This window comes from Hipposideros armiger, unplaced genomic scaffold, assembly GCF_001890085.2.
Source record: "Hipposideros armiger isolate ML-2016 unplaced genomic scaffold, ASM189008v1 scaffold_372, whole genome shotgun sequence".
Classification (NCBI taxonomy): Eukaryota; Metazoa; Chordata; class Mammalia; order Chiroptera; family Hipposideridae; genus Hipposideros; species Hipposideros armiger.
In genome coordinates, this window is record NW_017731722.1 from 1,643,667 (window position 1) to 1,669,032 (window position 25,366).

At 35.7% G+C, this 25,366-nt stretch overlaps 1 protein-coding gene across 4 annotated transcripts in view; it reads right to left on the reverse strand.

Moving 5' to 3' along the window:
• Window positions 1-25,006, reverse strand: part of NAB1 (NGFI-A binding protein 1) — a 43,961-nt gene extending 18,955 nt beyond the window's left edge. The window contains exons 1-4 of one of the 4 annotated variants that reach the window (XM_019662353.1): window positions 24,820-25,006; window positions 14,968-15,805; window positions 4,712-4,845; window positions 2,179-2,230 (exon numbers count right to left, since the gene is read on the reverse strand). In XM_019662353.1, coding sequence (XP_019517898.1) covers window positions 2,179-2,230; window positions 4,712-4,845; window positions 14,968-15,805; window positions 24,820-24,827 — 1,032 coding nt within the window. In that variant the 5' untranslated portion in view covers window positions 24,828-25,006. Of the gene's footprint in view, window positions 1-2,178; window positions 2,231-4,711; window positions 4,846-14,967; window positions 15,806-21,093; window positions 21,161-24,819 lie in introns of those variants that run through there. The other 3 variants (XM_019662355.1, XM_019662354.1, XM_019662356.1) reach the window with 3 other exon arrangements.
• Window positions 25,007-25,366: the final 360 nt, after the last annotated feature.

Below are 25,366 nucleotides of genomic sequence, written 5' to 3' on the forward strand. Positions count from 1 at the left end.
TGCTCCTATAGAAAAGGAGACAGGAAGTCAGAGGAATCTCTCAACTATGAGCTGAAGTCATGTGAAGATCTATAGATCTAGGTGGGGGAACGGTGAGGCTAAGGCACAAATGCATTTGTCATGTTCCAGGAACAGAAAGCTGGTCTGTGTAGCTGGGACACAGTAAGAATGGGGAAGTGTGGTAGCAGATGAGGTTAGAGATGCAAACCAGCGTCAGATCATGTAGGGTCTTAGATGCCTCAGGAAAAAGTGTAGATTTTATTCTAGGTATTCTAGAAGGCCACTAGAAAGAGTTAAGCAAGAAAGGCATTTATGTTTTTAAAAGATAACTATGGCTTCGGTATAAATGAAAGACTATTCCATACAAACAAATGTTTAGTAAAAATAGTTTCATGATAGAAATTTAGGGTAGTCAAACATAGCTTATTTGCTTTAACTTGAAATTAAATAACAGATGGCTAAGAGAGTACTGACCCACATCTACCCAAGAAAAACAGGAAGGTGCCACCTCATTTCAAATTTCTACGATGCTGCAGACTGGCCTCTCTCTAAAAAGTACAGTCATCCCCCATATTCATGGGGAATACATTCCAAGACCCCCAGTGGATGCCTGAAATTTCAGATAGTACCAAACCCTATTCATGTTTTTTTCCTGTATATACATACCTGTGATAAAGTTTAATTTGTAAATTAGGCACAGTAAGAGATTAACAATAACTAATAATAAAACAGAACATTTACAGCAATATATTATAGTAAGCATTTGGTGAATGTGGTCTCTTTCTCTCCAGTAATTTTTATATTTTTCTGCTCAAACTCATTCCTGAATCTGTGCAACAATTCCTTACTTGTAGTAAATGGCTTAGTGTCACTCACTTCAGGAATTCCCTTGCTGAAGTCTTCATATAGATAGGCTCAATGCTTTCTGGTACAACACACTGCTGTGAATTGAAACATGTTTTCTGTTCATGTCTTCCAACCACAAATTTAATGCCTTTTCCATCTTAAGCACTTAACACGCACTATGGCCATAACTTTTGCAATTTAAGGTATGACAGCAAATTTAGCACAAATTTATTTTTCTTTCCTCACAATTTCAAGGACAGAAGATTTGTTCTTACTTTAGATGTTAGCCTCAGCATATGATGTTTTTTCTCTATTAAGTCGAGAATTTTCATCGTTTCATTTAAAGGAAGCACTTTACAGCTTCTCTTTGTCATACCCGAATTGCCAGCATCACCACCCTTGGGCTCTGGGGCCATTATTAAGTAAAAGAAGGTTGACTTGAACACAAGCACTGTGATACTGTGACAATCAATCTGATAATGAGATGGCTACTACAAGTCTAATGGGCATGTAGAGTACACAGCATGGATACACTGGACAGAGGGATGTTTCACGTCCCCGGCGGGACAAAGTGGGATGGTGCAAGATTTCATAATGCTACTCAGAATGGTGTGCAATTTAAAATTTATGAATTGTGTATTTCTGGATTTTTCCATTTAATATTTTCCAACTGCAGCTGACTATGGGTAACTGAGACCGCAGGTAACTGAAACTGTGGAAAGCAAAACCACATGTAAAGGGGGGGGTGGGGGGAGGTGCTACTGTATTCAATCCAAATTAAGGAACAGTAGTTCTGAAACCACTCTATAGTTCTGAGAGACCTAAGAAAAGCACATTTTTCTTGCTAACTTACACCTTTCCACTGGCGGGTCTACAATCAGAAGGGTAGCCTTAATCATGATCCTCTAGAAGGCTTTAATTATAGTAAAATCTCCATAATTCGCATCTACTAAATCGTATTTCTCTCAGATAGTTAATATAAAGAAATTAAACCTTAGCTACTCTAAATGTATTTGATAAGATGCCTAATGATGTAAATAAGATTAGAAGGTGAATAGTTTAACCAGTGGAGTTTTAAATCTGTAAAAAACACCTATTTACAAATCAACCTTTGATAAATTGACTGGATATCAATTTCATTGTTTTCTTCTAAGACTTCCTTAGTATCCTAGTTCAAATTACTGTAGATACTTCAAAGCAACAAAATTCTGTATTATTTTTAAGATTCTACAATTCACATTTTTCACTAGTTTATGGGACCATCCTTTTTTGTTAGTTTGAACTACTAAAGCAGATGTTATTAGCACAAGCAAATATAATATATAATCATACCTCCACTTTAATTCTCTTTGGAGATAATTCATCTCTTTCTCCACATTTTGACCTGAGAGGAATGGGAGAGAGAGAAAAACTTGAGAAGGTAACAAATTTTATTCTAAAGGCATTTCAATCTATAAACTTCCACCAAAACATATACCCTGACACCAGAAATAAGGCATTCATTAACAAACACTGAAATAATGAAAAAGGGACTTTTCATCATTTCTTAATTAACATTAGAAAAACATGCAAACACAATTATATTATACATTTTAAAAGACCACTACCTAAAACTTCTCACACAGGAAGTACTCAATAAGTAAGGAATGATCATCACGTAATGAAAATGGAAAAAAAAAATCAAGGATTGTATTCCATGATATCCCTTTATGTGTTAACACAATCAATTTAGGACAAAATGACAAAAATGGCCATTTAAGATGACTGCTTGAAGCTCCATAAGATTAAGATGCATTTTATCTATCAACTGAAACTACAGATGCATTTTCTATTGACCTAGAGATCCCTCTGCTGGGAATCTATCCCCACAAAGGTACCTACACATACATGAATTACTACTGCCGATTAAACTATGACAAGCCATTAACTGTAAGTTACATCGTCATACAAAAGATGTTAAAACATGAAAAAACTATATTTAAGAATCAACAAAATAAGATATTTACGATGTTATTTATTGTAGTATTATTTATAATGACAAAAGGCTAGAAACAACTCAAGTATCCATCAATAGGGGACTGGTTAAATGAGTCATGGTACATCAATGCAATACTATGCAGCTGTAAAAAATAATAAGATGTATATGTAAATACAGAGAGATTTCCAAAACATGTTAAAAGCAAAATATACAATAATGCAGACATATGCTACCTATTGTTTTTTGAAAAAAAGGTGAAAATGAGAAACTATTTTTATATTTCTTTGCATGTGCATAATAAACACTTCAGGATTAAAAAAAAGAAACTCATAAAGCTACTTATACTAGGAGAGGAACAGGGTAAAATAAGACAGGAATGGGAGTGAAACGTTTTTGTATTACCTATTTACATAGTTTTGTCTTCTCAATTATGTGAAAGTGTTATGCATTTTAAAATATATTTAAGAAGAAATATAAATGTAAATACTGCAAGAAACAGCTAAAAATTGTTGGTATTAAAAAGGGGAAGGGGTGGAGCAGGGGAACTGCTGAGTTCCATTACAAGCCTTGTGTACTGTATGATTTTTTAAATCATGTACCATGTATTACTTTAAAGAAAATTAAAGGAAGCACTCAGAAAGAAAATCACGTATAATACAGTGAAGACAATGAAAAAATCACTAAATCATCTCTTGATTATCCAACTCTTAAAAAATCTTGTAAACAATCCTGTAATATTGCTGTATAGTATGACCTGTTCATTAAGTCATAAATTTACTTGTCAGTTTGTAAATTTATGGGCTTTTGAGGTAGAGGAGAAGAAAATGACACTGCTATGAGTTAGGAAAAATAATAGTGATGACAGCATTTGACTGTAAGGGCTGTTTTCAAACTAAGTGATTTTACACTAGGAACCACCTGGGATCCTTGTGAAAGTTTGAATTTCAAGGCTCCATATCTCCAGAGATTGTGATTTATTAGAGCTGGGGAGGGTGCGCAGGATGTGGCTTTTCAACACATGCTCAGTTCTTCTAATGTGAGTGGTCGTGTGCATCTACTCAGAGAAGCAGTGGCATGCATAAAGGATGGTGTGCTGGAAATCAGGGTCCATGTGGAACCAAGTGAACAAAATCGGAGTGGTCCTATACTTATGGACAATGCTTAGAGTTCAAGGGAGGAGATGATGAAGAATAATATGATGTGTTTTTTATGTTTACATTAAATTTTAAACCCATCGTTTTTCAACATTGTTTGTTTGTTTGTTTTATTTCAAATACACGTTCCATATTCCACTTGCTAGTAATAAAAGTATCTTCCAGCCTTTGAGCCACTTCTTTTGCTTGGGCCACTCCTAACTCAACTCTTTAGAGTGTACTATCTCTTTTAATAAACTTCTCTTTTACCACTTAAAAAAAAAAAAGTAGCTTCCAAATTGCCCTTAAATACTGGTCAGTGGAGTCTTTTTATCGATTCAGCTAATCTCATTAGATTGCAAACACCTTTCAAAAAAAACTAATTTGCTTCCTCTCAGAGTTCAACTTCACACAGTTAGTGATATACAAATAATCTATAAATGCTGACTAAATCCTATCATCACACTCAAAACCAAAGCATCTGCATAAAAGAATGTCTAAAACCACTACCAGAACAATGCTATATAGTGCTAGGCAACTATCTTTCAAAAGAAAGACAAAACAGAATTAAACAAAACAACAAAAACTACTTCAGCAGTAACTGTCTGAAAAGTCATGTCACTGTTTAATTTAATAGAACTATAATCACGCAGCTCCTTTTTCAGAAATGCTTAATATATTATCAATGGATGGTATTTCAAGTCTACTTCTATCAAGCAATGGAAAAATTCTGCCACTTAGTTAAAACACTTACTTGGTGGTTCTGTAAGTATATTTATAGGTGACTTCTCGGGAAATCTGCCTAGCCAGGGCAAAAAGTTCATCTCTTCTTGTCAGCAGGGCATTATCCTTCACACACAGCTGAGCAGCCGCTTCATTAACAGTGAGCTGCATATCCAAAATAAAGTTTTAAAAATTACAAACACTTTTATTTCATCAGTATATAAAATGTTTCATTTAAAAATAGAAAAATGTCACATCATTAAATAATGAAATCATAATTTATAAAATCAAGATGGTCTTTATTCCTAATTAGTCCTAATGCCTAATTTCAAAAGAAAATAAAGTCATCTACCATCTCTCAGAACTCAAACTAATCAAAATGGTCATCTTAGTTTTATTTATTCAGATGCTTTATTTATTTTTGTTTAGGTATGAGTTTATGGAAAATAATCAAAATTAAAATACAAAGTAAAAAATGTTCTGCATCTCATTTTTCTTATGAAAAACCAAGGGATTTGACTATATGATATAGTGATAATATTTCCCTAACTATAAGTGAGTATACTTGGTCTGACAGTTTTTTTTTCAATGTGAACTGACACAAAATTCCTGAATAAAAATCAAATGACTTTAAATATTTATCAAATCACTTAAAAACAGAGTTATCACAAATAATTCTGGAAAATCGGGGCAATAATGGAAAACCAAGATTTTAGAGTTACTGAAGCTCTAAAAGTCATCTAACTCTACTCTTTAGAGTGTTAAATATTGTCAGCATAGAGTTGCCAGTTGACCAAACACCCTGTACCATAATAAAATTTAAAATAGCAAATGTTATTCTAAACTCCAAACCTTTATTTGTTTAATAAACTAGAAAAACTTGTTTTTTTGTATAATTTTGTCAATTTTAAAGCATACATGTAGGGAATTGCCAAGAATTGTATCAGAGTTTTTTAAAAAGCAAGGAACACACTCATTCACGCATGATTATGACATGAAGAGAATGGGCTCTGATGGCAGACAGATCGGAGGTGAGGCTCCATCATTTGCCAGCTATGTGACTTTGGACTTGTAAAAACTCAGAGCATCAGTTTTCTCCGGGCCAAAATGGGATAATATCACTAACTCAAAGGACTCTAACAAGTGCTAAAGGAGGAGACACACGTGGCACAAAATTGTTAGCGTTAATTCTTGTTTTCCTTTTATAAGAAATCAGGTATTTACTCTTTCTCCCTACTCTGGCATCCCACTTTATTCACCATAACATTTTTTAACTAAAATTTTTTTAAAATACAGAGAAGCAAATGAAGACAATAAATGAAGCATACAATCCTTTCATCTATAATGACTATTAATATTTTAATGTATATTATTCCAATAACTCTCTGTGTATATATAAACATATAATATACATGTGAATACAGATTTGTATCTCCTTTTTTTTACTTATGTATGCTGTATTATTTACTTTTATCATGTATTAAGGCAGAGACCTGGCTTGTTTACATCAGCATCTAACATGGGTTGCTCTATAAATATCTGAAAGAAAAACTAGGGATGGTTTAATGTCCAGAGTGAGGTTGATTTAAATACTAATTGACAACATTTCAGAAGTACCAGCTTATGTACAACCTACAGAAAATAACTTTCCAACATAAACTGAAAACAATGTTCTAGAATTCCTTCCATCATCCTACCAGAAACCAAGAAAAACAACATAACACATTCTTTGTTATTGAATTCAGGCTCCAACAGACCAAAAAAGTAGACTCAACTTTCCAGGACCTCGGGAAGTCTTCTGGTAGAAAAATTGAGACTGGAGAAATAACTACAGCTCACCCCAAGATGTAGAAGCTGACTGATCAAGCTTCCCAATTAAAAATGTATTTCTGTCAGTGTTTTCTAGATTTCATGCTCCCAGTCACTAACAATTAAATCAATTACTATTACGATATATTTTAAAAAGAAAATTGATACAAACACTTCAAAACAATAGTCACTCACCGTATCACCATGCTAGCTTTTTAAAAATTCTAAAAATTCTAAGTTTCTAGTTTTGTTCAAAGTATAAAATGAGGTATTCTCCTTAATTAGTTTCCTCCACTTCCTCTTTTCGTGGCTAAAAATATCACAATTCCATTCATAGCTTCATGTAAAAGATTTCTTAAAGTTAGCTTTCTACCATCATAACTAGACTTAAAAGCTTTCTTTACTGGTAGTTAAAATTACAATCTTTAACAATCAAATGATTATGACTTTCAGTTAAGTGTTAGCCTAAAAATACTATGTGAATGTTGCGATACGGAGGCTCAAAAGGTGATTAAGACTTTCATTTCCAGCACAAGGAAAGCAAGGTACCATGACTGGCCCCTCTCACTGGTAACAACTAAAAATTCTGAATAAAATAGGGGGGAAAAACATTATCTTAAATACATCAATGAGCCAGCAAAACAGTAAGGACTACTCAGGACAAAATGAATGAAGACAGTATCTCAAAGGAATAAGTTGATGACATTTGCTAAACCAGAGGAACTTCAGCTTCAATCTTCACAGCCTCATGGGGCTGGTGAGTGCGGAGCGCCAGTGGTAGGAACAAACACCCAGGATCCAGCAAAGGTGAGAAGTCTAAGAGCTCTCTTCCATGAAGCTGAAATCCCAAAGCAATACATGCCCAACGTAAGCATGACTTAAAAATACACCTGTACCCGCAGGGGAATGCACGGGAAATTACCAGTCATGAAGCCTGTTACTGAGTAAGAGAGAACAGAAGTTACTCTCTTGAGGTTTCATAACCCCAAATCAGCCCTCATCGATTTTCAGCCCTAATTCAAACTAAGTGGGCTGAGGTTTTATTTTTACAGGGTCCCATAATTGTGGTGTGCAGAGTACAGGTGCCTGGTAGAAGCAAAGGCAAATAACCTCTAGGAGAGTCCATGTTCTTCCTAGGCCTCAAAACATCCCCACAGTTCCAAGAAATATGAGTTCATAGACACAAATCATAAAACATCCAAAGAAACAAAGCATCAAAAATAAAAGCCAGCAGAAACAACAGATAGCAGAATCAGACCCTCAGAGACTTCATTTTAAAAAATCAAAGGAGTTAAAAATATGACTGAAGAGTAATACAGTAAAAAAAACCAGGAAAAAGTGAGAAATCAGGAGTGAAGAAATTGGGGCAGACGCAAACAGAAGATTTCAAAAGCAGACAACAGTCAGATAACCACTGTCCTCTAAACACAACATTGAAAACCAAAGGCCAAGGAAATAATACCTTCAATTACTAAGGGAAAATAATGGACAATATAGAATTTTATGTCCAGAATAAATAGCAATTAAGAATCAGGGCAAAATAAGTATTTTCTGGTGGGGAAGGGAAGGGCAGTTTGCCATCAGTAGACCTTCACTAAGAAAATTCTGCATCATGTACATCAGGCTAATTCCAGATGGTCAATTTGAGATATAAAGAGTTGGGAAAGGGAAGAAATACAAAATAAAATGGACATAAATTAAAAATATTAGTCATTATAATAAATGTAAATGAACTAAGTGTTCTAGTCAAAAGACAAAGAATGTAAGACTGGATTTTTTAAAAATCTGTTTGTATTTATAAGAGATGTATCTAAAACATGGATTAGGAAAGACTGAAAGTAAAAGGATGGAAAAAAGGTCTAACAAGCAATTACGAACAAAAAGAACACATATATTTATATTAATATCAAAGAAAATAGGTTTTTAAAGCAAAATGCATTATTAAAGATTAATAAGGTTACTGCATAATACAAAAAGAAACAGACAACTCCACACTCACAGTAGATGACTTTAACACACAACTCTCAGTTAGTAACACATCAAGTAAAGAAGAAAAAGCAAGATTGCAAAGTCTGAATAACAGAGTTAAAAAGCTTGTTAAAACAGACGCATACAGAGCACTACCACAACTGCAGAATACATAAAAAACACTGACCACATACTAGGCCATAAGTAAAATCTCAACAAATTCTAAAGGGTTGGCAGCCTGCAAACCATGTTCTCTGACCACAATGCAATTCAGTTAGAAATCATTAGGAAAAACAATTAAGAAAATACTTTCATATTTGAAAAGTGAAAAAACACTTCCAAATAACTTATGGGTCAGAAAATAAATTATAAATAAAAAGAGGAAAAAAATCAGAATTGAAAAATAATAAGATAACCTGCTATCAAAACCTGGAGAATAATTCTAATTCTATAATAGTGAAAATTTATAGCCTTAATTGCTTACTTTAGAAAAGCATGGCTGGACATTAATGAACTAAGCACCCAACTTAAATTAGAAAAGAACAATAAAATAAATTGTAAGAAAGTAGAACACACACACACACACACACACACACACACACACACACACACACACACCCAAGAATATCAACTAAACCAAAAGCTGCTTCTTCAAAAAGATTAGGAGTTGGAAAGCTTTTTCTGTAAAAGGCTAGATAATAAATGTTCTGGTTTTATAGGCCAAATAGTCTGTTACAACTATTGAACTCTAACATCATAGCTCAAAAGCAGCTACAGACATAAACAAATAGATATGAATGTGTTTCAAAAGAAGTTTATCTGCAAAATCAGGAGGTGGGTCAGATTTGGCCACAGGCTCTAGTTCACAGATCCCTGAAAAGATTAATACAACTGACAAATCTCTTGCAAGATTGATCAGGGGGAAAAAGATGTAAATGTACAAATCACATTAGGTCTTAAAAACTAGAAACAACTTTATGCCAGTAAATTTGAAAACTCAGATGAAATGGATATATTCATAGAAAAATGTGACTTACCAAAAGTGACTCAAGAAGAAATAGACAAATAGTCCTATAATCCATTTTTTAAAACGATCAAAAGGAAATGGCCAAGATTTGTTTTCAAGTATTAGATGTTGAAATCTATCCATTCTAAGCTCAGAGTTCAGAACAAAGCATTGTAATTTACCAATAAATGTGTTCTGGTCTATGGGGTTCCCAGATTCAGCATTCTTCCTCTCTCAGAACTGAGAATGTTGGACTTCTTTCAAACATTCAGACTTGACTTTTCAACACAATGTGGAAACTGACCTAAATTTGGCATCATCATCCTTATCTTGATAATGTGTTTAGCACTCCAATCCTCTACAATTTCCAATAGCCCACAACTTCCCCATTGACGCTACATCCCCCTCTTCACCTTCCTATCTTGGAGTTCCACAGCTCTTTGGCTGGATGTTGCTATCTGCTGACAAATATTCTATAATACTAAGTTGTCTACCTACTTCTATTTCTGAATATTAAAAGCTCCTATACTCTCTACTGCCTTGCTCTTTTCAACTTTTAGTTTCTCTCTCCTCATGCATTTATTGATTTAAGATCTGACACACAATGCTTGCTTAGTTTACCACATACTCTGCTAACACACATTTGGATAGCTGGAACATTCTTCTTGCCTGGACTTTTATTTAGTATGATTCTGGGTTTGTCCCTTGGCATCCGCCCCACACCAACAACTAGTTTGGTTCTAGGCCTCAGCCGCTTACACTATGTTCATGGTCTGATTCCTATAAACCAGGCCATATATAGCCAAGGCCTAAGACCGTCACTGATTCTTTAGCTTATAAAAAAGTATAACAATGATTCTTTCCGTAATTCTTTACTGTACAATGTACACATTTGAAAACAGGTATAAAAATCATATATAAGAATTTTATGTACTTGTGACAGCTGAAAAACTTTCTTCAAGTGTAAATAATAACTTCTTGATTTTCATCCACTAGTGACCTACATATAGTTATGTCTTGAAAGATTAAAAGAACAGTGTCCACAGGGTTTATATGAAGAAAACTCTCAGAAATACTAACAACAGTGAATTAATAATAAGTCATATACTTTCTTATTTGGAAACTGAGGACAAACTAATAACGTTCTTTAATCTTAAGAATTCAGAAAAACTCAAAACTCTCTCATTTCAAATAGTCAAATAAAAAAATGTGAAATTATCATAACACCTAAAAGGTATACTAAATAGTACCTTTCTTTTAACTCTCTCAGGATTTCTAATTTCTACCAAGCAATTTGAATGGTTACTAGTTTGAAGAAAACATCCTGATTTATAATCTCCTATCCTGAACTATATTATTGGACCAGATTCACATACTTGAGTAGCTGAGTTACCAATAACAAGTGGTCTAAATTAAGTTTCAAAAACATAAGCCACATTTTCCAAAGCCCCCACTCCCACATCTCAGCCTACTAGCATTCATTTTGAGTGTTCCCTTATTTTGGGAAAGCCACAATGGTTTCATTACTTAAATATCATCTGTACCTATTTACCCAAAGAAGCAAAAGGCCTTTTAGCAAAAGCCAAGTGTGAAATAATTCATTCTGGATGTTTTTAAAGTAGGTTAGGATTTTTTTTTTTAAGTGAGGTTGATTGGGTTTATTAGAATCTCTTTAAAATATTTTTGCTTTGATAAAAATACTGGTCTTTTCACTCAACTTTTTGTTTAATCTGCTATGTTTTAAAATTATAGAAAAGTGGATTAAAGCTAAGATTTGGTCCAACTGAATTTGGACCAAAATTGCCAAGATTTTTTTTTAACATTTTTTAAAGATTTTTTATTTTTTCAATTATAGCTGACATACAATATTAATATTAGTCTCAGGTGTACAATTAGACATTTATATAATTTATAAAGTGATCACTCTAATAAATCTCATAATCATCTGATACCATATAATTATTACAATACTGACTTATACTGTTTTGTAACTACCACTTTTTACCTCTTAATTCCTTCCCCTTTTTCATCCCCCCCCCCCCCCGCGCGCAATCTGGCAACCATCAAAATGTTCTCTGCAGAGTTTGTTTTTGTCTTGTTTATTTTGTTCTTTAGATTCTGCATGTGAGATCATATGGTATTTGTCTTTCTCAGTCTGACTTAATTTCACTTAGCATAATACCCTCTAGGTCCATCCATGTTATTACAAATAGTAAAATTTCATTATTTTTTATGGCAGTGTATATATAGTTTCTTTATCCAATCATCTATTGATGGACATTTCGGTTGTTTCAATATCTTGGCTGTCATGAATAGCACTGCAGTAAACATAGGGGTGCATATATCTTTTTTTGAATTAGTGTTTTGGATTTATTTAGATAAATACCCAGGAGTGGAATTGCTGGGTCATAAGGTAGTTCTATTTTTAGTTTTTTGAGGAACCTCCATTTGTTTTCCATAATGGCTGTACCAATCTGCAATCCCACTAACAGTGCACAAGGGTTCCCTTTTCTCCACATCCTTGCCAGCACTTGTTGCTTGTTGATTTATTGATGATAGCCATTCTGATAGGTGTAAGGTGATACCTCATTATTCAAAACCATAATAGCCTTTTAGTGGATTCCTCTATTGGTTCATAGGTAGTCATAGTATCAAAGTATATCTGAATTACAACATTAAGGGTATTTTCTAGCTCTACTCACAAGTTCTCGTAAGTTACTGTCTGGCAACAATACATAACAATTGCAAAAAGATATGCCCAAAATAGATAAAAAAATCATAGATTCACTGTGGTTAAGTAATTTTGCTAACCAATTCTCTGATCTTAAGCTCCAGTATACGTTCATATCTAAAATCATTTGAAAAGATCAAACAGTAAAATTGCTGAAAACAAGATTTATATACAAAAATCAGCCAGTAATAGAATTTTTTTAAAAGAGGGGAAAAAATTTCATGTATAATTATGTCCCTTTTATATTTTATATATTTGTATATCCTATACAAATAAAATAAGTTGACATGTATATATAATAAGAGACATTTAACATACATATGTACTATAATACACAGTATATAACCTAAGAAGTGTGCAAAACCTATGTAAATAAAAAAACAAAAAAATTACCAAGGAATATATAAGACCTAATTCCGTAAATATATACACTATATTACTGTATGGGAGTTTTCATTATTGTAAATATGTCAATTTTTTCCAAATCTATACCTTTTAGGCATATCTAATAAAAATACCCACAGAAGTTTTTGGGAAATTTGACAAATGCATTAAATAATTTCAGTTGGAAGGCGAAATGCTTCAGATTATTCAACAAAACAGAGGCAGCAATTCAAGATTATTGAAGGGACACTTGCCTTTGCAGATATCAAAGTATATTATTTAGCTAAAGTAATTAAAATAACTATACTCGTGATGGATTAGAGAATAAGATTAATCGACTCATATAAGACAAGATCAGTGGACATTACTACATAACTTTCCACATGGCAAACAGCCTGGAAGGTCAAAGGACAAATGATAATCTGGGAAAATGTTTACAACATAAGACAAAAGGTTAATGTCCTTAAAATATAAAAATCAATTTTTTACAGGTAAGACAAGCAATCTCATATTGAAACAAAGTATATGAACATAAAATTGGATGCCTGTTAAGCAGATGAAAAGATACTTATCCTCACTAAGGAACGTAAATTCAAGCAATGAAAGTATTTCCTCTACTAGACTAGCAAAGATTAAAAAGAATGATAACACAATATTAGCAAAAGTGTGAAGAAATGGACACTTGCACATAATGATAGTGCAAATGTAAACTGTTGTAGCTTTTTTAGAAGGCAATTAACAGTATCTACTAAAATATTAAATCTACATATCCTTTGGTCCCATAATTTTACAAGTTAGAATCTATTTTATAGGAAAACATGCAGAAGTCTATAAAGGGGTATGTGTAAAATGTTTACGTACCACCATATGTAATATAAAAAAAAATGGACACTTAAATGATATAAAAAAGTGAATGGTTAACAGAAATAATGGAATACAATGCAAACAATAAATAAGGTAGCTCTATGTATACTGACTTAAAAGATATCTAATAGTATATTGTACTGTGAGTGTACTGTTAGGTTTTTTTTAAAAAAGGAATTTGGAGAACGGTGTGCAAAATATGATCTCATGTTTATATGTAAAAAAAAGTATCTGAAAGTTTACAGACTCCAACACTTTACATCCTTTTGTAATAAGTGAATATTTTTGCAATAAGTATATATTCTTTTGGTGTTAAAGTACAAGTCCTGGGGGGGGGCAGGGAGATGTCATGATTCTAACATGAAATACTACACCTAACTGAATGTTGTTTCAAAGAGGATTTATTTCTTTCTTCTAAAGGACAAAGGGCTATTAAAAATCTCGCTATGAAATATCCTTTAATTTTGAAATTGCACTTATTTTTCAAGCATTTACTGTGTGTGTTAGGCTCTGAGGACATAAAACTGAATGAGACATGATCACTGCCTTGAAGAAACCCAAGTATACTGAAAGGGACTGACCAGTATAGAGTAAATACAATAAAGTGTTGAAGTTACCATGAAATAGTGGTAGGGATAAAAATGGAAGGGAATGGGAATGGGAATGGAAGGGAAGGTCATTCTACTTGAGGGAAAACATCAGAAAAGATTTAAGCTTATGCTTGAGCTAAATCTTAAAGATGATGTGTTGGCCAGGTGGACAAGAAGAAAAAGGGAGTAAATGCAAATGAGATATACGCATTCTTATAGGTAAGCAGAATATTTCTGGATAGAGAGCTATGAAGATAAAACAATGAGAAATTTTAATGCCAAATGTCAAACCAAAACAACATAAATTCAAAGAATGAAACCAAAGCTATAATAGTTCTTCTGCCATTCATCTAATATAATTTTGCTTTGTATGCTAGCCGAAAATTACTTTAAGTTCCGGTTATTTCTCTACAAAACGTTTTTTTCTAAAACATGTCTCCAAAAATGTTTTAGAAATGAATGGTTATATTTAAAATCCTATTTGATTTCTTAATTACAAAACAAACTGCCTTGTATATGCAAAGACTTTATGTTTTCACTGTTTAAATTCTGACATTTTTCTAAGTCATCCTACACTATAGTTCCAAGCTCAACATGTTTGAATTCAACATAATAACCTAACACAATAAGTATGGTCTATTTTCATAAAAGAGTTATATTTTGCCCTAAATGTTTTTCATTCTTTCAGGGGGTATATCTCCTCTGCTGCAAACGATTACCAAACTTATCTCTTAAGAACACAACATGCCAGGGGCCAGCCGAGTGGCTCAGTTGGTTAAGAGCTCGCTCAAGAGTGCGAGCTCTGAGCAACAGCAGTTCGATGCCCGGCCCCAGCTGAGCTGCCAACAGGTGGCAGGATGGCTCAGCTAAAAAAGTAAAATAAAAATAAAGAACACAACATGCCACATACACAGAGAAAAACGTGGGCTCCTTACCTCATGAAGCGTGAGATGCTTCCCGTCCTTTCTTTTCGAGTCAAACCTGCCATAGATTGCACTGTACTTGCGAATTTCCTCCTCTTTGTGTGGATCATCATCACTCATCTCAAAGATGTGACCGATCATTTTTGCCAACTTCTTGTTGGTTTTTAGCAGCTCTTTCACTTCGTTCAAGTCACTTTTTGGCAGTGTGGGGGCCATGCGCTCTACACACTCTGCTACCGAGAGGGCGGCGGCAGTATCCAGCGCCTCACTACTTTCCTTTGGGGAAGCTGGGGAGCCCAGGTCTGCCGGGGAGAGGCTATGCTCGCTCTCGGTGCCATGCTGGCCTTGCCAGAGTCTGGACTCACCGATACCCTGCAGCGCTAAGCTCCCCACCACATCCGATTTCCCTTGTCCCAAGCTCTGCACACAGGTGATAGCAGCACACTTGGGGACTTTGACATGAGGTTCTCGGGCGTTGCTACTCCTTTCGTAACTACTGCAGGAGAGTCCCAGCCACGTTGGTGATCCCTCTGGCAATTTATAGATGGGTATGCTACTAACAGGCAGGGAAGTCAACGGCTGATTGAAAAGGCCAGGGTTTGTCACCCAGTCTCTCAAAGCCTTCTGGAGCCTTCTAACATGAAGGGGCTTGCTAGCCATGCCCACCAGGGCCATGATTTCCAAGAATTCCTCTTCTCCAGCTTCACAGAGTTGCTGAACATCATCACCACCTTGCTGAATAAAGGCATCAAAATAAGAAAGTAGATTGGCTTTTTGTAATATTCTGTACAGCTGCAACTCCCCCAGGGTCCTGGGTATGGCCGCAGCCATTATTGTGGGTGGGCTTAACCTGCAAAAGGAAGAGAGGAAATACTCAATACACTTCCTCCAAACTTCTTAAACCTAGTAGTTGTTAAGACACTACAGGACTTAAAATGCAGTATTTGGGAAGAACAAAAACAAGAAACATTTGCATAGCAACTGACTTTTAAGGAAGTATTCTCTCTATACATAAGTTATCTCATTTTATTCTAACAATCCCAATGGCCATATAATTGTTTCCATTTTAAAGAGAAAAATATAAAGGTTCAAAGACAAGTAATTTGCCTGAGATCTCACAAGTAGTTAAGCAGGAGTCTAGGGACTCAAACCAAGGCTCATAGGCCTCTATAGTCCGTATTTTTTACGATTCACTGTGCTTCTTCCATGGTGTGGACACAGAGGTGACGTGAGGGATAATCAAATTCAAAATGAGGTATCAAGTATATTATGCTTCCATTTACTGAACACTTATTTTGTTTCAGATAATATGATAAACACTTTACATCACATGATGTCTAATCCTTACCACAGCCCTGTGAGATAGTTATAGTTCTTCCCATTATATAAAGAAAAAATTACCAAGATTAGTCTGGCAGGCAGAGGAAGATAGCTTTCAATATAAATTGTAGATGAGAAGACAGAAGGTGGTATATCAGGAACTGAGAGAAAAAGAGGCAGGAAATATTCAAACAAATAAATGACAAGACTTGGTTATCATTTAGGTATAAGTGATGAGGAAGATGAAACGGTCATCATTTTTTGACACTTTTTGTGGTTCCAGGGAGAGAAGAGTAATAGACGACTATAGAATTACATATGTGAGAGTCTAGTACTGCGACAGGGATTAAGGATACAGAAAAATCAGGATGATGGCATTCCCTTTCATACACATGGCACAGGACTGGAGTTTAAGTGTGTATAAAGGTAAGAGATACAGGACAAAACCGCGGAGGGTGAGACAGCCCTCCAAAGCAGCAGCAGAGAGCATAAGATAGAGCCATAGAAGAAACATAACTATTAGAGCCCAAGCAATACAGAGAAGCCTGTCTTTAAAGAGAAAGAACAAGATCCAGCAAAGTACTTCTTGACCTCTTAGCAGCCTTTAAAAGATATTCGTAGTTGCCAGGAGACCTCCCACATACAAAGAGAAGCTGGCCAACTACTTCCATTTGAGAGAAACAAACTTGTAATCAGTGCACCCTGAGGATTAAAAGGACCCTATAACCCTTAGTGGAGAAAATTACAGAAGGCCAAAAGCACATATACATCAGAGGAAAATGGAAGCTCCACTCTCAACTCAAAATGGTACGGAGCAATCATTAATGCGTAGATAAGGCCAGCAGAGGAATATCAGGAACATCCCTGAAGGCCAGGAGGACACCAAATCTGGGACTTTTGCTTTATGCCATCACCCAGAATGCTACACAAATTCTAGTCTCAGTCATCCCATCCAACGGGAATGCATCTCCCTACCATTCTAAGGACTGATTCCTGGGAAGCTCCATCTCCTGGAACTTCTGTGTCATCCACAATCTGCTTTGATCACCCAGTGACCTGCTCAAATTTGATGGCTTTTTATTTTACAAGGGCACTGCCAGGTGAACTGATGCCTTTCCAGGAGACATAAAAATACTGAATTTGGGCCCAGTAGCTTCTAAAAACCACCAGGAAATCAATTAAGGTACTTTTGAAAAATACAATTTTCTAGGTCCCTGAACTACAGCTCAGGAGACTCCCATGATTTGGCAAATTTGGCAAGCTACACTAGAAGATGCCTACACCACAGACTCCTGCACCAGGTCTAATAAAGTTCGCGAACTTGTCACAACAATGTTGCTAACCTTTTTTGATATCAGAGGGATTATTCATTACAAATTTGCACCAACTGGACAAAGTTAACCAAGTTCACTATTTGAAGTGCTGAAAAGGCTGCGTGAAAAAAAGTTAAGACAACCTGAACTTTCTGCCAACAATTCATGGCTCTTGCATCACGACAATGCACCAGATCACACAGCACTGTCTGAGGGAGTTTTTAGCCAGTAAACAAATAACTGTATTGGAACACCCTCCCTACTCACCTGATCTGGCCCCCCATGACTTCTTTCTTTACCCAAAGATAAAGGAAATATTGATAGGAATTCATTTTGATGACATTCAGGACATCAAGGGTAATATGATGACAGCTCTGATGGCCATTCCAGAAAAAGAGTTCCAAAATTGCTTTGAAGGGTGGACTATGCCCTGGCATCAGTGCATAGCTTCCCAAGGAGAGTACTTTGAAGGTGACTGTAGTGATATTCAGCAATGAGGTATGTAGCACTTTTTCTAGGATGAGTTTGTGAATTTTAATTGTCAGACCTCATATGTTAGACAAATTTAAATAAAAGAAAAACTTAAGAAAAAAAGATCTAAAGACCCAAATGTAGGTTTTATTCTTCTCAGATAAGGCAATGATTTTGGAAAATATTAATTTTCAACTGTCATCCTTTCTCATCTTTATATAGAAAGGAAACCCCCTAGTTCCTAAAGCTCTTATGCACTTCTAAGAAAGACCTAACTGTGGTTTTAATATCTCCATAAGGACTGAGAGACCTAGTGTACATTTCCAAAGTCAAGGTACTAGATGGTAGATAAATAGGTGAACTATTAAGTCCCAGGAGGCTTTCTAAAGGCCCACACTTCCCGCTGAGAAGGGTGGTTTTTCTCCCTAAGCTTTTGCTTTAGCAGAATGTTTCAGTTTCCTACAAGGAGCCTGTTGTGATAATTTAAACACCCACCACTTCATATATTAACTTGATCTGATTTAAAAGAATATTTTTATAAGATGAAATTTTTCCCAATTGTTTTCCCAAACTCTGTATCTATTCATGCTTCAACATGAAGGTCAAATAAGTCAGGAGAAAGCTTCTATTTGCATCTCTCCAATCTGAAGTGAATACAAAAGAATCCTAACAGAATACTATATACAGGTAGCTAGTAGCAGAGCAAATCTACTTAGCTGACAGCTACTGTTACCTGGCGTTTTCAAGATATGCTGGAACAACCGTGCTGAGTCTGACCTTTTTATGAATTCTACCGCTAAGAGACACCAGTTACTCATTTTTACTGTATTCGAAAGCTAAACCAAAGACCGGCTGCCGATGTACAGCAAAGCTCCACTTGCACCAGTTTAAAGTTCCTCAGCCGGGTCAGTTCAAGAGGAAGAGGAATTAAATAACAGTGGATTCATTTAAGGACATTTGTGGTTGTTTGTTATTCATTGTTCTATTTTAAATGGTAATGATTTGTTCCAGAACCTTAAAAAAAAACCCCAAAAACCTTTGGATCCTTACAGGGTAGAATCAGTCATCTGCAAGATTCAAACTATGATAGTGAAATAAATAAGGAGCTAGTCTGGTCTCGAAAACTTGACTGGTCAACTCCTGCTTAGTCCTTGAACCACAAGGAAGCACTTAATATGGTTATGGGAAACAAAACTTCCCTGACATTCTCTGAGCTGGGATGTGAGGATTAGGGTAGGACAGAGGCCTTTAATGGTCACTAGGGAAAAGAACTATTCCTTCGATCCTGTTCAATCTATGCCAAGAAGCTTCAGCCTGCAGTATGGCACCACACTATCAAACTCTTGAGTAACTACTAAGTTATCACTGGCCTTTCTCTAACCTCTCTGCAGCTGACATCACTTCTTGAAATGCTCTTCACCTAGATTTTGGTAATTCCATATTATGTTGTCTTCCTTCCCTTCCCTAACTATATTCTAAATGCAAGAATTCTCCAAAGTTTTAAATTAGATTTCTTTTCAACTGTCTTTCTATATTCTCCCTTGATGAGCTCATCTACTCCCAGGCTTCGGTTATCACCTAGGTTAGCAGGCTAGCCTCCAAATCACTATCTGTAGCTTGTACCAATGGTTTAAGGGCCAGGGGCCATACGTTACTGCAAAGTGTTCTCAAATCCAAATGCGCACCACACACTTAATTTGGAGTAAAAAAAGATGCCTCTCACACACATCTACCTTGCAAATCAAAGTAAATAAACACTTTGTGATTTAATAAAATATAAACTCATTTAAAAATATAACCAAATTTATAGTAGTTATTACATTTATTCTCAATTAACAAGTACTAAAAGTAACAAGTACTAAAAGTTATCAATGAACATTTGTAATGTTTTTATTTAAAAATTTATCTTCGTATCTGAAAAGTTTGAGAACCATTAGCCCAAATCACGTTTTCTGATAATTCAGCATTTTAACTATCAACCAGGGATTATCAAAACCTCAAAATTGATTAAGTCTGAAAGCAAGTATGTTTATCTCATTTTCCTCCCTTCTTCCAGATTCCCAAATCCATTCTTGCCTACTCTCTTATTTTTTAGTTGTACCATTACTCTTTCGGTTTCCTGAATAAAAGTAGGGATTCCATCTTCGTGTTTTCTACTTCTTTCCTTAATTCCACATGTCCTTAAGCCACATCACAATCCTTTTTCTTTCTCTGCCTCAAAAGCACCTAATTCTAGTTTTTATTGCTTCTGGTCCCAACTTTGAAAGCAACTTTCTCACCTTCAATACATCCCTCACTGCAATGCCAACTTTAATTTCCTAAAGTACAGGTGTGGCTCTTTACTCACCTGTGCAAATTTCTCAAGTACAAAGAGAAAGAAATCCAAACTACTCTTACAGGCATCCCAGACCAACAGCACCTTCCCAGCCTTCTCTCTGGTCCCTAACATGCCCCTATGCTCCTACCAAACAGATCCACTGGGCATTCCTCAAATGTGCCTCTTGCTTCCCTGACCCTGGGCCAGACATCCTCCTTCTCTCACACTTCCATGGCTGTGGGCGTCTTTTTCCTTCTCTGAACCCTACAATATTCTCTCTCTCATTTTATTTTCACTTATTCAAACTGGGCCAGTCCTAGGGATACAGAAGAAAGATGGTCCTTCATGGAGAATCACTTAAGAGGGAGGAGACAGACAAGGAAGCAGACACTTAAACACACTGTGATAAACGCTATGCCAAGTGCTATATCTGAGGAGTCACAGAACAGAGAAGCAGTCTTACCTGGCTCTGCATAACAGGTTATAAGCTCCCTGAGGATAGGAACTAGGACTCATTCACATTTTATCCTCCTCTATTCCTAGCATAGTGTTCAATGTAGACTAACATCTCTACAAAGGCTGCTGTTATATGAAACTCAACGTTTGAGTCAGAATCCGATCAGCTCCCTCCTTTCATATTTCAAAAGGCACATCGTTTTTGTAAATCACTGTCCCAGTGAATTACTAATCTAATAACAGCACATCCTGCTACTTTACCTCCAATCCTTTTCATTCTCTCATCCTCAGTACTTCCTCTTTCTTATAAGGCTATATGGCGGATTCCTCTAACATGGATATTTTCCCAAGAGATCAAAGGATGCTCTTCAAATACAGAACTATACATGGTTGGTGCTAGAATGAATGTACATCATGTGTTAGTTCAGCCCCAACCAGTATTTTAAGAAGTCAATTTTAGTTATGAGAGATCCTAGGTCTTTTTCTTCTTGGCTCCTATAAATTAAAATGCAGTGTAAGTTATTCTCAAATAACAAATATCAATCTTATAAATGATCATTATATTCAGAAGGATTCACTGCTCTTAAATCCTCCTCTTCATGATGTAGGAAATATATAGAGAGCTATACATGAAATACACACACACACGTGTGTACACACACACTTTTATGAAGTCTATGGCATTTCAAAGAGAGCCGCTTCCAGGATTAGGGAGAAACCAAGGGCAAAATCCCAGTAAGATCTGACTTATTTATGCGGAGGACTATAAATTCCTTCCTCCCAACACAGCCTGAAATTTTTACTTTAAAATTATCTAAGTTAACACCAATCTCTTACAGACTTATAAAAAAATGTGCAAAAAACTTGAGAAGAGTTAGCTCATGAGTCATTTACAGATTAAGGTGAATTAGTTCCACCAGATTGTTTTCCTCTTCACATCTAGATGCAAGACCGCGATGGGAAATGGCAAGGAAGGAAATAGGAAATCGGAGGGCACAGACTACACTTAAAGACTGAAGTGCCACCAGGTTTGGAAGAGTGTAGCTTGAAGGCCTGGGGAAAAGGGTGCAATGTGTACACATACTGGTTGAAACTGAGAAGGTTTATGAAAAGACAGAATTTGGTTTAGGGAAGGATAAGCCTTAGGCCTAGGAAATGAATTCTTCTCATTTTTGTCCTGGTCCGACAGCTCAAGCTAAAATAATTAAATGTAGTTCAGTTACGTCCTGGGTTCCTTAAGATTGGGATTGACCTAGGTATTAAACTCCTGTGTGTGTTTCAAGTACCAAACCATTTACCCATGCACATTTATTAGTAAGCATCCAGTGATATATCTTAAGTCAATATATTTTTGAATCTTATTACTGTCGTAGCTATGGATTAAACATTAGCTTCTAATGAATTAGTGGTAATTTGGGAAACTTAAAATGTTCTCCCCTATTGATTCTTTTCTGGATTCTGAATAACTCTGGAAAACAAAACTTTCTTACAAATCCCTTAAAATTTTAATGAAAGTGTAAGTTTGATTTATCAAAACTAGAAAAAAGTAAATCAGATTTATTTTGCAATTAAACAATAACTGTACATTAACTATGATACCAACAGGTAAATACTAGTATGTCATATAACATGGCTGAAAAATTTTCAATCGACCAGCAGTCAAGTCAATTCAATAAGCATTAAGTGTCTTCTGATAATGTAATATGTATGCAGTATAAATTTTTTTTAGAAATTTCTCTTTAAAAGTTATTAAATCAACATATTGTGTAAGTTAACGTGCAGACCCCTCATACAATGCACTGAGAAATGACAAACTATCTGAAAGCTTAATGGTATGTTTTAGCCGTGAGAATTCTGACAAGATGACGGTTACTATTTTTTCCCAGCATCAACTTCTCTAATTTCCTACTTGTTCCATTATTAACTTTAAGAGAGTATATTCTATATTCTACTCTTGTAGTAGTTAATGAACATGTCAGATTATAAAAGAAATTTGCATTTAATATAGCTGTACTATTCTTCATTCTATTGAAAAGAATGAAGGAAGCAGGTAAGACAAAACAATCCAAAGCAAAGGGGCTACCAACCTAATATTACGCTTAAGTGGGTATTATTTATTCCTTAATACATTTAATAAACTCCACAATGAAATATGCATACACAAGTTGATTATACATTAGCAAGATCTTAAACTGTTCTAAACATTATAAAATGGTCATTTCCTTGAAAATAATAAAATATATCATGGTTCCATGGTATCTAGAATACAGCTGCACATTTAAAGGTAAATTTTACAGCGCTTTCATTTCCAATAATGCACATGAATAGCACAAACAAAAACAATAAGACTTATTGTAATAGATGAGGCTTAAGTCTTAGGGCATATTCTAGATCAACTGATGCAAACACTTGATATACTTCTGTTTCCATACAACCATCTTTTGCTTTAAATATTTCAAGTTCATGCAATACATTCTTCAAAGGTCTCCCCCACTCTGTAATACATATAATTTCTTCTTTCAAAGCATCCACAGTGCAAACCCCCAAATCCTTAATAGTAAGCCAATACGATCTTAAAGTGGGATTAAAAGAAAATATCTAACGCTTTAACTGATTCTCTAATACAACAAGGGAGAATGAAAATCTATTAACTTTCCTATAGGGCAATGGATGTTGTTTACTAGTCACAAAAAGAAAAATTTTAAATTAATTTAGCTGAGATTATTCAATTAATTCTGAAATAGGATATGTATTTATTAAAATATAGCAAATTATTAGGCATATAAGCTCACTAAATTTCTTTATATCAGCTTAGTATTCCTAAGATTTTTTGTCATTTTAATCAGCAAGCGGAATGACATAAAATAAAAATCTACAATGCCTCAATGTTTTTATTATTTTTTTATTATTATTATTGATACATTCACATATAACAGGAAATCACGAGAGCCAAGGAAAATAAAATTTTTCTAACACCGAGACGGCATATTAACTTTTGTGCAAGATACTAAAAATAATAAAATTAAAACAACAAATCTTCTAAAGGTTCCTTGAAATTATTTTCTTTCAAGACCTCATTTTCCAATATCTAATACCCAAACGGGAATAAAGAAGCCTGACATCTATGTCAGACATCTATACATTTTCAAGAGAATCCTTACATGCATGTTAGTACCTGTAAGGACAACATAATTTTTAAAACTTAGCGAAAGAACTTAAATGTCTTTAAACTACCGAAAAATGGAGGAAAAAAAGGATGCCCTTGAATCCAAAAGGCACTTTTACTGGCTCTTAGATTAGAAGTAGCTCTTTTAAGTCTTCGGGAAGGCATCAGCCTCCACCCAAAATAGAGAAAGAAAATCCTATGCGTCCTCTCTTCCAATATTTCTTCTTAAAACCCACACGTAATTTGGTATGTTTTACAGGGAGAAATTTTCAAAGAAGTAAAACCTAAGACGGTAATTCACTGAACGCACGCTTCTCTAACAAAACAGCCTAGCATTGCCTACAGTGACTAATCTATTTTAAATTCCGTTTACCTGTTCCTATGCAATCTAATATTACCTATTAAAACTGCCAAAATATTTTTAAACAAGATCTGAGAAGTTCCCTCTCAGCTTCTGATCTTTGCACTCCTTAGGTTTGCAGACACGTCACTGGCAAATCAACTGGTAATGACGGGTTAACTCTTTCGGATGAAATTTTAAATAGACAACTACCTCAAAATTTTCTGTTTCCCAGATCTCACGGAGTGAGGAATAAGTACATGCAAGTCGAGGGCTCCTCCAGATCATCTGCTGCAAAACTTGGTCTGCGGAACCTATACATGCAGATTCCTACTCAATTATCCTCTTCCCCAAGACCTTACAACATTTAGGCTTACTGGAAGTGTCTGTTCTTAAATCTTAAGCTTTGTAAACCCTGAGGTTGCAGACCATCAACATTCGATAGCACTTGTAATGTTTCTCCATGAATCAAGTCACACACCTCTGCATTCAAGGCCTGTATGTCCCACGTGTGTTTGCAAATTCCATACTCGGCCTTAACTAGCACAATGAGTCTCTCCTTCTCTGCACCTCGGTGCCAAGTTTCTGTAAGCCACTTCCAAGCAAAACTCTCCTTCCGCTTTTAAAAAGAAAACTGCATTCAGAAGGAGAGGATACACAGAACAAAAATTAAAACTGTAAGTGCAACACTTTCATAAAGTAAACAAACCAACAAAAAGATTCTGCCTCGGGAAGGTAGGCGCGCGCACCTACCACGCACACCACCACGTAACCCAACCATAGCGCCGCGCGCCGACCCCGGCCGGGTGAGAGGGGACTGGGCACCCCGGCTTTCTCAGAGGGGGACCGCACAGGTCGGGCCCGCTGCCTCGCTCGCCCTCTTCTCGCAGCCCCCGCGCACCGAATTCCTCCGGGAATCGCCCCCAAGCTCCCGATGCCGCCCTCTCCTTCCGGCGGCGGCCGCGCGGGGCTCGCTCCCCTGGAAGCCCGCCCGCCAAATGCCCGCGCTGCGTGGCGCGGCGCCCCCG